At 47.3% G+C, this 13,026-nt stretch overlaps 1 protein-coding gene across 1 annotated transcript in view; it reads left to right on the forward strand.

The window, feature by feature from the left end:
• The window catches only part of LOC130405687 (titin-like), a 172,367-nt gene that overhangs the window by 137,737 nt on the left and 21,604 nt on the right, over window positions 1–13,026 (forward strand). The window contains exons 173-190 of the mRNA XM_056610858.1: window positions 307–606; window positions 1,130–1,444; window positions 1,603–1,829; window positions 1,959–2,109; window positions 2,219–2,500; window positions 2,621–2,923; window positions 3,113–3,418; window positions 3,573–3,854; window positions 4,282–4,469; window positions 5,002–5,113; window positions 7,762–7,900; window positions 8,134–8,297; window positions 8,550–8,701; window positions 8,818–8,974; window positions 9,090–9,371; window positions 10,182–10,481; window positions 10,579–10,872; window positions 10,999–13,003. Coding sequence (XP_056466833.1) covers window positions 307–606; window positions 1,130–1,444; window positions 1,603–1,829; window positions 1,959–2,109; window positions 2,219–2,500; window positions 2,621–2,923; window positions 3,113–3,418; window positions 3,573–3,854; window positions 4,282–4,469; window positions 5,002–5,113; window positions 7,762–7,900; window positions 8,134–8,297; window positions 8,550–8,701; window positions 8,818–8,974; window positions 9,090–9,371; window positions 10,182–10,481; window positions 10,579–10,872; window positions 10,999–13,003 — 5,959 coding nt within the window. The remainder of the gene's footprint in view (window positions 1–306; window positions 607–1,129; window positions 1,445–1,602; window positions 1,830–1,958; window positions 2,110–2,218; window positions 2,501–2,620; window positions 2,924–3,112; window positions 3,419–3,572; window positions 3,855–4,281; window positions 4,470–5,001; window positions 5,114–7,761; window positions 7,901–8,133; window positions 8,298–8,549; window positions 8,702–8,817; window positions 8,975–9,089; window positions 9,372–10,181; window positions 10,482–10,578; window positions 10,873–10,998; window positions 13,004–13,026) is intronic.

A 13,026-nucleotide genomic window follows, 5' to 3' on the forward strand; every position in this document is an offset into this window, starting at 1 on the left:
ACAAATGCAAGCAGTTTCATAAGTGGTTTTAATAGCCAATGTGTTACCTGATTCGGCAATAGATGGTGAATTAACAGACTTATTTATAGATTAATTTACATTCAAATCTTCGAGAATGCCATTTTAATGAAACAAAATGTGAATTGTTAATGTTAATAGGTCATACAATGTCCTATTTACATTAACCTAACTAAATAACTGTGAATAATGCGGGTGAATTATGAATAATGTCAATAAGGTTTTTATCCACCATATTGATTGTTAATAAAGTGACCTCATGTAAACATAACCCCTCCCTCTCTTCAGGTCGCCCCGGCCCCCCGGTGGGACCCATCAAACTGACGGAGGTGTTTGCTGAGCGCATCGGTCTGGCATGGAACCCTCCCAAAGACAACGGAGGATCCAAAATCACCAACTACGTGGTGGAGAAGCGTGAGGACAACAGAAAGTCCTGGGTGCACGTGTCCAACGACCCCAAGGATTGTGCTTATGTGGTGACCCGACTCACGGAGAACCACGAGTACGAGTTCCGGGTCATGGCTCAGAACAAGTTTGGAGTGGGACCACCCATAAGCAGTGAACCAGAGAAGGCCAGGAACCTCTTCAGTAAGTTCAGACTACATGGACATTCATGTGACCTTTTCTGTTCTTATCTATATCAAGTGGTATTTATTTCATGTCAAAAGCAATCTAATGAATCTATTTAATGAGCTTCTCTCAAAATGAATGTGAAGTAGTACTGGATTGTAAAATAGTTGACAGTCAGCCTTTCAGGTGTACCAGTGATGTCTGTCAGCCTCTTAGGTGTACCAGTGATGTCAGTCAGCCTCTTCGGTGTACCGGTGATGTCAGTCAGCCTCCAAGGTGTACCAGTGGTTTCAGTCCGCCTCTAAGGTGTACCAGTGGTGTCAGTCCGCCTCTATGGTGTACCACTTGTGTCAGTCATTCTCTAAGGTGTACCAATGGTGTGAGTCCGCCTCTAAGGTGTACGAATGGTGTCAGTCCGCCTCTAAGGTGTAAAAAAGGTGTCAGTTAGCCTCTAAAGTGTACCAGTGTTGCCAGTCAGCCCCTCAGGTGAACTACTGTGGAGCAGAGATAAAGAAGCCTATGGTTGCCCTTTGCCTTCCAGCGGTTCCTGGTCAGTGTGAGAAGCCCACGGTCACCGAGGTGTGTCTGGAGTCCATGACAGTGAACTGGGAAGAGCCTGAGTACGACGGAGGCTCCTCAATTACCGGCTACTTCATTGAGAAGAAGGAGACCACCTCCAAGCGCTGGGCCAGGGTCAGCCGCGAGCCAATCAGAGCGCTGCCTCTGGGGAACAACTGGGACGTCACCGGGCTGATAGAGGGCTCCATGTACCAATTCAGGGTCATCGCCATAAACGCGGCCGGCTGCGGCCTCCCCAGTGTTCCCTCGGACCCTGTGCTCTGCAGGGACCCCATCAGTAAGACCCCCACACCCCTGCTCCATCACTTCACAACATCCATCTCTGAAACAAGCCTAACCTGTTCTTTGTGTGTGTGTGTGTGTGTGTGTGTGTGTGTGTGTGTGTGTGTGTGTGTGTGTGTGTGTGTGTGTGTGTGTGTGTGTGTGTGTGTGTAGCACCCCCTGGCCCCCCGTCCCCCAAAGTGACAGACTGGACCAAGTCCACCGTGGAGCTGGAATGGATTCCCCCTCAGACGGACGGAGGCTCCAAGGTGACCGGCTACTTCGTGGAGTACAAGGAGGTGGACAAGGCGGAGGAGGAGAAGAAGGCTCAGAGAATGGCCCTGATGCTGAGCGAGCCAGAAGAGGAGGAGAAGGAGGGAGAGCCTGAGGAGTGGGAGAAGGTCATTACTAGTTACCACACAGTAGATCCATATCTCTTTCAAACATCCCTGGGTGCTTATTGAAATAGTTTGGACTGTATCGATTTTGCACTATTACTAAATCTGTAGTGATTCATCCTCCTACTGCAGGCTAAAGATAAGGAAATCAGAGGAACCAAGTTTGTGGTTCCCGACCTAAAGGAGGGCAGTCAGTACCGCTTCAGGGTGAGAGCCGTCAACGCTGCTGGGGTTGGAGAGCCAGGAATCGTCTCAGAGCTAATTGAGCTCAAAGACAGAACCAGTAAGGACTTCCACATACCTCATGATGTTGCCTGGCGGAAATAATACTTCATATAATAGTCCTTCATAGGTGATGATAATATGTCCTACCCTCCTGTCCTCTCCTCTAGTTGCTCCTGAGATGGACCTGGATGCATCTGTTAAGGAGAAGATCGTAGTACATGCTGGTGCCACCATCCGTATCATTGCCTACGTCTCTGGTAAACCAGCTCCATTTATCAGCTGGTGTCGCGATGATGCAGACGTTCCCAAGGAGGCGGTTGTGGAGACAACTGGCATCTCTAACTCTCTGGTCATCAAGAACTGCAGGCGCCAACACCAAGGAATCTACACCCTTTCCGCCAAGAACGAGGGTGGCGAGAGGAGAAAGGCTGTGGTCGTAGAAGTTCTTGGTGAGTTTTGAGGAGACATGATGAGGTCTAGTCAGATTATTCACAGAATCCCTCAACATCTTCTAGAAATAGGGCGAACCTGTTGATGTGATGGTAACTGTTGTTGGTCTTTGTGTCTAGATGTGCCTGGCCCAGTGGGTCTTCCCTTCACTGGAGAGAATCTGACCAACGACTCGTGTAAACTGACGTGGTCTTCTCCTGAGGACAACGGTGGCTCGGCCATCACTAACTATATCATAGAGAAGAGAGAGTCTGATCGCATGGGCTGGACCTCGGTGTCCTACACGGTGACCAGGAACAACGCGGTTGTCCAGGTTCTCATTGACGGGAAGGGATACTTCTTCAGGATCGCAGCAGAGAACATCATTGGCATGGGACCCTTCATCGAGACCGACAAGATGGTTCTCATCAAGGACCCCATCTGTAAGGAACATGTGGATGTGTGGATGTTGGATGTATCGTATACAGTACCTTATAAAGAATGTCGTTTTTAATTGTGACATTGCATTAGATCCTGTGATAATGTAAAGAACCAGTTTGTACTAATATTCATGGACGCCAGAGTTGTCGAATGTAGTGTTGGTACTGCTTCTAAGGGTTTCTGTCTGACAGCTGTTCCTGAGCGTCCAGAAGAGCTGGAAGTCACCGCCATCACCAAGGAATCCATTTCTGTTTCCTGGAGACCACCCAAGTACGATGGTGGTGCTGAGATCACCCAGTATATCTTGGAGTCTCGTCTGATCGGAAAAGACAACTTCACGCCTATCGGTGGAGAAGAGAAGCTGATGGACAAGAAGTTTACCCATGCTGGCCTGAAGGAGGGTTCCAGCTACGAGTTCAGAGTTTCTGCCGTCAACCAGGTCGGCAAGGGCAAAGCCTCCTTCTGCACCAAACCCATCCAGGTCAAGGAGGAGCTTGGTGAGCACTGCACTGCATCGTCGATCTCGGTTGCACACTGTATCTAGCGTGTGACTATGAACTGTGGACAGGGCCCTCTGCTTGTAGAATAGATCTAGTCAGTGACGTCTGCTGTTATGAAGGGCCCTGACCGTTTCTCTTCTCTGTTTCTCAGAACCTCCTGCCCTGGACCTGGACTTCAGAGACAAGATGATGGTGAAGGTAGGAGACATGTGCAACCTGCAGGGTCGCTACAGTGGCAAGCCAGCGCCCACCATCACCTGGAGCAAGAACGACGAGGAGCTGAAGGCGGATGAGGAGATCAGCTCCCACAGCACTAGCAGACACCTCAACCTCACCATCTCCAAGGCCAAGAGGGAGCACAGTGGCTGCTACACGGTCACTCTGGAGAATGCAGTGGGAACACGCAAGGGACTGTGCTCCATAACCGTGGTCGGTGAGTACTGCTGCAGTCTGCCTCGCATTAATCTCCCTGGTTGGTTAGTTCTGTAGTCTGCCTCACATTAGTCTCCCTGGTTGTATAGTTTTGTAGTCTGCCTAGCAGTAGTCTCCCTGGTTGGTTAGTTCTGTAGTCTGCCTAGCCTTAGTCTCCCTGGTTGGTTAGTTCCGAGGTCTGCATAGCCTTAGTCTCCCTGGTTGGTTAGTTCTGTAGTCTGCCTAGCCTTAGTCTCCCTGGTTGGTTAGTTCAGTACTCTGCATATCCTTAGTCTCCCTGGTTGGTTAGTTCTGTAATCGGCTTCACAATAGTCACCCACCAGACCCCAGTTCAATCTCCTTTGAGTCGCTGCTGGTTCTTGGCTGGTTGACTAGAGCCTTTAGACAGGGTGTGGTTAGTGTTTCTAAGGTGATCTTTTCTTTTCCAGACCGACCACAGCCTCCAGAGGGTCCTGTAGTATTCGACCAGGTCTACAGGAACTACATGGTGATCTCCTGGAGCCCTCCTCTGGACGACGGTGGCTGTGCCATCTCTAACTACATCGTGGAGAAAAGAGACACCAACAGAGAGCTGTGGATGCCCGTCACCGCCTCCTGCACCCGGACCAGCTGCAAGGTCAGCTCCGCTTGATGCTCCAGTCAAACCAAGACTAACCTGCTAACAGTGTCTGCAGGGTCGCTCAGGTTCCCATGCTGGTAGAATATAGGGGGTCATCATCGGATCATGCGTACAAATGTATAGACATCCAAGAGCTAAGGAAGCTATAATAATGTATATTGATGATGTAATCTAGGAGCTAATGCAGTTATGATAAAATATAATGATGATGCCATCCAGGAGTTAATGCAGCTATAATAATGTATAATGATGATGACATCCAGGAGCTAATGCAGTTATAATAATGTATAATGAAGGCCACATTAAGGAGCTTTGCTAATGCAGCTGTAATTTTGTATTTGGACATCTAGGAGCTATGCCAATACGGCTATAATAATGTATTATGAAAGCCAGGACATATGCTAATGTTGATATAATTATGTCTTACAGCTAGAAGCTATGCTAATAGCTATACCAATGTAGCTATAATAATGTAGCAATACTAAAATAGCTATGCTAATGTAACTATGCAAATGTTTTCTGACATCAGGTTCCAAAGCTGATCGAGGGCAGAGACTACATTGTCAGGATCATGGCTCAAAACATCTACGGCATCAGCGAACCTCTACTGTCTACAGAGACCAAGGCTAAAGATGTCTTCAGTAAGCCATTCCTCCTCTTTAATGATCATAATAATTATCATCGTTTGAATAATAATAACAAATATAGCTGCATGCAGCAATATGGGTGTCAAGCATAATGGGACTCGATAAGCTAAATCTGCCAGACGGACGTAATCGGCTAGGTGGCTACATGACGACTGTCTCGGTAATCGGTAATAACGACAGCTGGTGGAATGAACTACAGAATTATGCGCATAAGCAGACGTAATCGGCTAGGCGGCTACATGATGACTGTATCGGCTAGGTGGCTACATTATGACCGTCTCGGTAATCTGTAATAATGACGGCAGGTGGGATGAAGTACAGCATTATGCGAGTACGTGTAAATGTAGACAAAATGGAAAAATGACCCTACCTAGTGGTAGGGGCGCATGAGGAACGTCTCGGTAATCGGTAAACTAATTCTGCCGGAAGGACATAAATACATAGGGACAATATCCCTAACAGCGACTCAATGTTAAAAAGCATCAGTTCTTGAGGTGGTTTATGAAGCATCTAATGCAGTTAGAATTGCAGTTTATATTGTAAGTGGGCGGAATGATAAATAAAGTCATTGTTGTTTGACGTCCCCCTGAGGTCAAAGGTCACCAAATTGTTTGGCTGTCCCCAGAATGATGTCATGAGTCTATGTAGCAAGTTTGGCTATGATATGTTAAAGAGTTGCTGAGAACAGGCTTGAGAACAAACTTGACAGCTTGGTCTGAAGATCAAATATGGCAAGTTTCATGATGATTGGACATAATCTAGCAAGTTTGGCTAAGATATGTTAAAGAGTTGCTGAGAACAGGCTTACTCCCTGTTTGGCGGCTTTGCCGTCAAGTTTGATTGGCTGTCACGGCCAAACGGTTTTGAATTAGAAAATGCTGTTTCTATCACATTTGTTCAGCTTGGTCTGAAGATCATATAGGGCAAGTTTCTGAGTCTATGTACCAAGTTTGGCTATGATATGTTAAATAGATGCTGAGAACAGTCTTACTTGCTGTATTGCGGCTTTAATGTCAAGTTTGATTGGCTGTCACAGCCAAACGGTTTAGAACTAGAAAAAGCTGTTTTGGCTGTCGCGGATATGTCCGTGCTAAATCATTACTAGCTATACGGAGAGGTCTGATAGCATCACCATACATTGGAAATTTGTTAGAAATATACTCATGTGAAGAGAAAGGAGAAAAAACACATAAACATTAAAAACAGCGCCCCCTAGAGGTCAAAGGTAAGGTAACCAAATTCATTGAGTGTCCCCATGACAATGTCATGGGTCTATCTACCAAGTTTGGTTATGAAATGTCAAAGCGCTGCTGAGAAATAGGCTTACTTCCTGTTTGGTGGCTTTGCTGCCAAATTTGATTGGCTGTAGCGGCCAAACGGTTATGAATTTGAACGATATTTCATTTTTTTATATCAAGCATGGCCTGAAGATCATGTTTGCCAAAAATCGAGATGATTGGACAAAATATGTGATAGGAGTAGCATTTTGAAGGTTTTGGACATAAACCAAGATGGCGGAAAATCCATCATGGCGCAAAATGACGTCATAGGGTGCGTTGAGTTCGGCTTGGTTCAAGGAATCCAAAGATACCTGGTTTGTGAATATTGGAACAATGGGTTGAATGTCAAATGTACTTAAAACCCGTCTTTGTTCCCGTCTTTGTTTTTGATCACCAAATTCATTGAGTGTCCCCGCAATGAGGTCATGGGTCTAGGTACCAAGTATGTTTATGATATGTCAAAGGGCTGCTGAGATATTGGCGTATTTCCAGTTAAGCGGCTTCGCGGTCGAATTTGATTGGTTGTCACGGATGTTTCCATGAGATATCATTTACTAGCTATACGGGGAGGTCTGATAGTATCACCAGACATTGAAGATTTGTATGAAATATACTCATGTGAAGAGAGAGGAGTCAAAACACATCGACATTAATAACAGCGCCCCCTAGAGGTCAAAAGGTCACCAAATTCATTCAGGCGCAAAATGACGTCATAGGCTGCGTTAGGACCAAGGAATCCAATGATACCTTGTTTGTGAATATTGGACGAATGGGTCGAAAGTTATGAACATGAATGCATGTCCAGCTTTGACCTGTTGGTGGCGCTAGAGCTGTTGGGTTAGCAACCTGAAATTGGCTTGATGGGCTAATGGGGCGGTCTTGAACCAGTGTGCCAAATTTCACAACTTTTCACGAAGAGGTTCTATGGGCTGCCATTGACTCCCACTGAAGGATAATAATAATAGGAATTCATACATAAACAATAGGTTGTCTCGCAACATAGTTGCTGACACCCAATAACAATCCTTACAAAAATTCATACAAAAACAATAGGTTGTCTCGCAACTTCGTTGCTTAACACCCAATTAAAGTTGTAAGCAGCCTTTATCGTGGGCCAAGCCTAGTGCCGACTATGGAAACCCTTTTCTCACAAGATACTGCCATGGGGATGCCACGCAATTTAATTTGACAAATATACACCCCCTGAAAACAGCCCTCCTCTTTCATCCACCAGTGGGCCTCGTCCTCTTCTATATGTCTCATTCACTTTGGACTGGTTTGAAGATGCCCCCGTTTGAACAGTGTGTTAGGACAGTGTCAGCAGCCTATGTAGGTTCTTACTCCTGTGCTACTTTATCCCAGAGGTCCCAGATGCCCCCAAGCAGCCTGTGGTAAAGGAGGTGTACCACAACACCGCCCTCATCAGCTGGGAGCCTCCTGCTGACGGAGGGAAACCCATCACTGGGTACAACGTGGAGAGGAAGGAGACCATGGCTAAAGGGTGAGGATGGAGATGATTGTAACCACGGGGATCATGATGACGTGATGGTTGCCGTGGGGATGATGATGATGCTGTGTTGGCAACAGGGGTGATGATGGTGGATTTGCAACCATGGTTATGATGTATCCATGTGACGGTTATAACCATGGTGGTGGTGGTGGTGGTGATGATGATGATGATGGTAACCAGGGAGATTATGATGATGGTAACCATGGTGATGCTGTTCCTGTCAGATGGATCCGCTGTAACAAGGAGAAGATCCATGCCAGGGTTGAGTACTGGGTCCCAGATCTGCTGCAGGGCTGCGAGTACGAGTTCAGAGTCAGTGCCGAGAACGTTGTGGGAGTGGGAGACCCCAGCCCCGCCACCAAACCAGTGTTTGCTAAAGACCCCATTGGTAGGTGGACCATTAAAACTATAGATATACACGCTGTACCTACATACAATGTACTATCACTACATGTGCATATACTATAATATACTGTAAGTATACACCAAACCAGTGTTTGCTTAAGACCTCATGGGTAGCTAGACCTGCCCCAGGCTATTATTTGCATACACAGAACCTATAAACATAGATATACCTCTACAGCTAGTGATATTTGGATAGGTAGAAATGTGGGTAATAACGAGGTCTTGTCTATTCCAGTTCGTCCTAGTCCTCCCGTGAACCCAGAGGCCTTAGACTGGACCAAGGAGTCTGTGTCCCTGTCCTGGCAGCCTCCAAAGGACACCGGCAGGGGCAAGATCCTGGGATACCTGGTGGAGTTCCAGAAGGCCGGGGACGAGGAGTGGCTCAAGGTTGGATCTGTGATTGACACTCAAAGATTTAATCAATTAAACCAATGTGATCATTCTCTCCTCAAGACTGTGAGTGATCATTGAGAGATCTCTAAATCTCTACTGGTTATCTTCAGGTGAACCAGACACCAGACTCCTGCCAGGACACCAAGTTCAAGGTGATCAACCTGGAGGACGGGGGTCTGTACCGCTTCCGTGTCATTGCCGTCAATGCTGCTGGAGAATCTGAGGCTGCTAATGTGAAGGAGCCCGTCCGAGCTCAGGACAGATTCGGTGAGTCACCTCCTATTGGTGATGTTCTGATAGCTCATTTTTTTAATCATAGTTTTGAAGATGAACACTAGCTTTGTTTGTGTGTTTCATCTCTTCTGACCCCTTGTGGTTACAGAGCCCCCAGAGCTGATCCTGGATGCAGCGATGACGCGTGAGGTGAAGGCCATGGCTGGAACTCACATCGTCCTGATGGCTGAGATCACTGGTAAACCCTTCCCTAGTGTCATCTGGAAGAAGAATGAGGCCGAGGTGCCCACCAGAGCTGACATCGAGGTCAACCAGAGTGCGACCAAGCTGGAGATGAGGTTCTGTAACCGTGACGACTGTGGAGATTACACCCTGACTGTGGAGAACCCGGCTGGATCCAAGACCGTGACCTGCACTGTCTTGGTCCTGAGTAAGAGACCCCCCAGATTACATGTTTCACTTTAGCTAGTTAAATAGGACATCATGTTAAACGCATTTGGCGATTGGAATAAGTGCAAAGATTAAGTAAAACATGTAAAAGTGCATTATGCCTTGCTAAATATTAGGGCTGTCAGTTAAACGCGTTATTAACGGCGTTAACGCAAACCAATTTTGACTGCGTTAATTTTTTTAACGCTCGATTAACACAATTTATTATCATTATATATATATATATATATATTTTTTTCTTTGGCTCAAAACAAAGAAGCAGTAGCCTGACTGCTATGTTCAAGCAAGTATGTTTGTATGTTCATCGTTTGATTGCACTATAGGCTTTTTTTTGTATCGTCCTGTTTTGATCAGTATATGCCAATGTGGTTATCAATAAGAAAACATTTGCACAAGGCAAGCCGATGCACTTCTCCATGTTAATAAGAGCATTAAAATGAGAACAATTAATGGGACAAAGAAATCAAGGGATATTTAGCATAGAAAAAAGATTTGCGATCAATCGCGAGTTAACTATGACATTAATGCGATTAATCGCGATTAAATATTTTTATCGCTTGACAGCACAACTAAATATATAAAATCTCCACATTATAGCAATAAAAAAATAGATAGTGCCATGTTGTGCAGGCATCTATCCTAAATGTCTAATAATATATTGTAAGCATGGGTGACTCTAGTGGGAATGGAAAGCCCTTCCAATTGCAGTGTTAATGCCTTGCTCTACAACTGGGGATTTGAATGCCTACGCTTGGCTGCCATGTTCTAACATGCTGCCTTTCTTTCCCAGATAAGCCCGGTCCCATTCAACACCTGCGTGTGACCGATGTGAGGAATGACTCCGCCTACCTGTCCTGGAAAGACCCAGAGGACAATGGCGGTGCCCGCATCACTAACTTTGTGGTGGAAAAGAAGGATGCAGCCTCGGCCCAGTGGGTGCCCGTCTGCTCCTCTTCTAAGAAGCGCAGCATTACGGCCAAACACCTGATGGAAGGAACATCCTACCTGTTCCGCGTGGCTGCTGAGAACCAGTATGGCAGGAGTGAATATGTGGAGACACCAAGGTCCATCAAGGCCATGAACCCCCTGTGTGAGTACTAACTGCACACTGGTGATCCATATGTATACATGGATAGGATACCTAGACAGATCGTTGGTCTGATGTAATATTTTCTTTGGCCCCTCAGTCCCACCTGGCCCACCTAAGGACCTGCATCACGTTGATGCTGACAAGACTGAGGTATGGCTGATCTGGAACTGGCCCGACCGCAATGGAGGAAGTAACATCACTGGCTTCTTGGTTGAGTACCAGGAGGAGGGAGAGAGGGAATGGGATGAGTGGAAGACAGTCAGTATCCCTGAAAGTCATGTGACTGGCCTGGAGGAGGGAAAGACGTATCGTTTCCGCGTGAGAGCTGAGAACGCCATTGGCCTCAGCAGACCCGACACCACCCTTCCTGTCCTATGCCAGGAGAAACTGGGTGAGACATCAAGAACCCTAACTTTATTTTCTTTGTAATTATGCCAACACAGATGTATTCACCTTCTTTTCATTTATAGAACTTCAGTGTAGTTAAAAAGCCTTCTTTGTGTCTTCGTTTGTCCAGTGGCTCCCATCGTTGAAGTGGACGTTAAGCTGATAGAGGGCATCACGGTCAAGGCTGGCACCACCATCAGGCTTCCAGCCATCATGAGAGGAATCCCAGTTCCCACTGCTAAGTGGTGCATCGAGGGAGAGGAGATCACCACCGAGGGGAATGTAAAGATAGACACTGACAACTTCTCTACTGTGCTCAGCATCAACGACTGTACCAGAAATCACACTGGGAGCTATCTGCTGACGGTGTCCAACCCAGCCGGAAGCAAAACCGTGGGGCTCAGTGTGACCGTTCTGGATGTTCCCGCTGCTCCCATTGGACCGCTGAATATCCTGGAGGTGACACCAGACTCCATGGAGATCGAATGGCGTCCTCCAAAAGATGATGGAGGTAGCCCAGTTATCAATTACATCGTTGAGAAGAGAGAATCCAACAAGGAGTCCTGGGGAGGAGTAAGCTCTGGTAGCACCGCCAACATACTCAAGATCTCCCGTCTGCAGAAGGGAGTGGAGTATGTGGTCCGAATCCGTGCTGAGAATAAAATGGGTATTGGTGCTGCGCTGGAGAGCATGCCCACCGTCGCCCAGCACTCATTTGAGGCCCCAAGCCACCCTGGTAAACCACATACGTCAGACATCGCAGAGGACGCAGTCACGGTTGGCTGGACCATGCCTTTGGCTGATGGTGGCAGCCAGATCACTGGCTACCTAATTGAACGCCGACACATCGGAGGCAAGTGGATCCGTGTGAACAAGACGCCCTGCAAGGACCTCAGGTACAGAGTTCTGGGCCTGTTTGAGGGCAACAACTATGAGTTCAGAGTTTTTGCTGAAAATATTGCTGGATACAGTGGTCCCTCTCCCATCTCGGACCCCTGCAAGCCTTGCAGGCCCATCACTGTGCCAAGCCACCCTATCAACCCCAAGGTCAAGGACTACAGCAAATCGACAGCTGACCTGGTGTGGTCAAAACCTAACAAAGATGGAGGTAGCCCCATCCTGGGCTACACAGTGGAGATGAAGAAGGCTGATAGTGAGGAGTGGAAGAAGGTTAACCTGGATGACTTCATCAAACAGTGTGCCTACAGAGTCAAGGCCCTGGAGGAAGGGCAAGAATATAGGTTCAGAGTCTTTGCTTCCAATATGATTGGAGATGGAGAATCCCGGGAGATCGCAGAGTCCACCATTGCTCAGGACATCCTCATTCCTCCTGAAATAGAGATTGAGGCTTCCTGCCGTGAGCATCTCACTGTGCGCGCTGGACACAACATCAACATCACAGGGTACATCAAGGCTCGTCCAGACCCTGAGATCCTGTGGTCCAAGGGAGAGACTGTTTTGGAAAATACCAAACGTATCACCATCACCCAGAACCTCCCAGTGGTCCACATGAAAATCAAGGAGGCCACCAGAGCCGACCATGGCCAATTCATCTTAAAGGCATCCAACGAGGGTGGTGAGGCCTCCTGCATCATCACAGTCAACGTCCTGGACCGACCTCTCCACTGTCAGAACCTCCACCTCACATATGCCACCAAGGGCTCCTGTATGATTAACTGGGAAGCTCCAATAGACAACGGTGGCTCTGAAATCACCAACTACATTGTGGAGTGCCGTGAGCCTAGCGTCAGCATGTGGTCTATGATCTCATCTACCTGCACCAACCGCATGATCAAGGCCAAGCTTATGGAAGGGCATGAATACCTATTTCGTGTCTGTGCTGAGAACAAGATGGGCCCGGGGCCAACTGTTGAGACCAAGACACCCCTGCTGGCCATCGACCCCATTGAGAAACCTGGAGAGCCTGAGAATTTCAGGGCCACTGATATCGGCAAAAACCACGTGTACCTCAGATGGAGGAAGCCTGATTATGATGGCGGCAGCCACAGCATCTCCTACAACCTGGAGTATAAGGTAAAGGATGGCGAGGAGTGGGAGGAACTCAACGCTGGCCCTCTCAACAACACATTCCTCATGGCCGACAAGTGCACTGAGAACCAGATCTATACATTCAGGTCAGTTGCGACATTGGTACTGT

This window comes from Gadus chalcogrammus, chromosome 16 (genome assembly GCF_026213295.1).
Source record: "Gadus chalcogrammus isolate NIFS_2021 chromosome 16, NIFS_Gcha_1.0, whole genome shotgun sequence".
Classification (NCBI taxonomy): Eukaryota; Metazoa; Chordata; class Actinopteri; order Gadiformes; family Gadidae; genus Gadus; species Gadus chalcogrammus.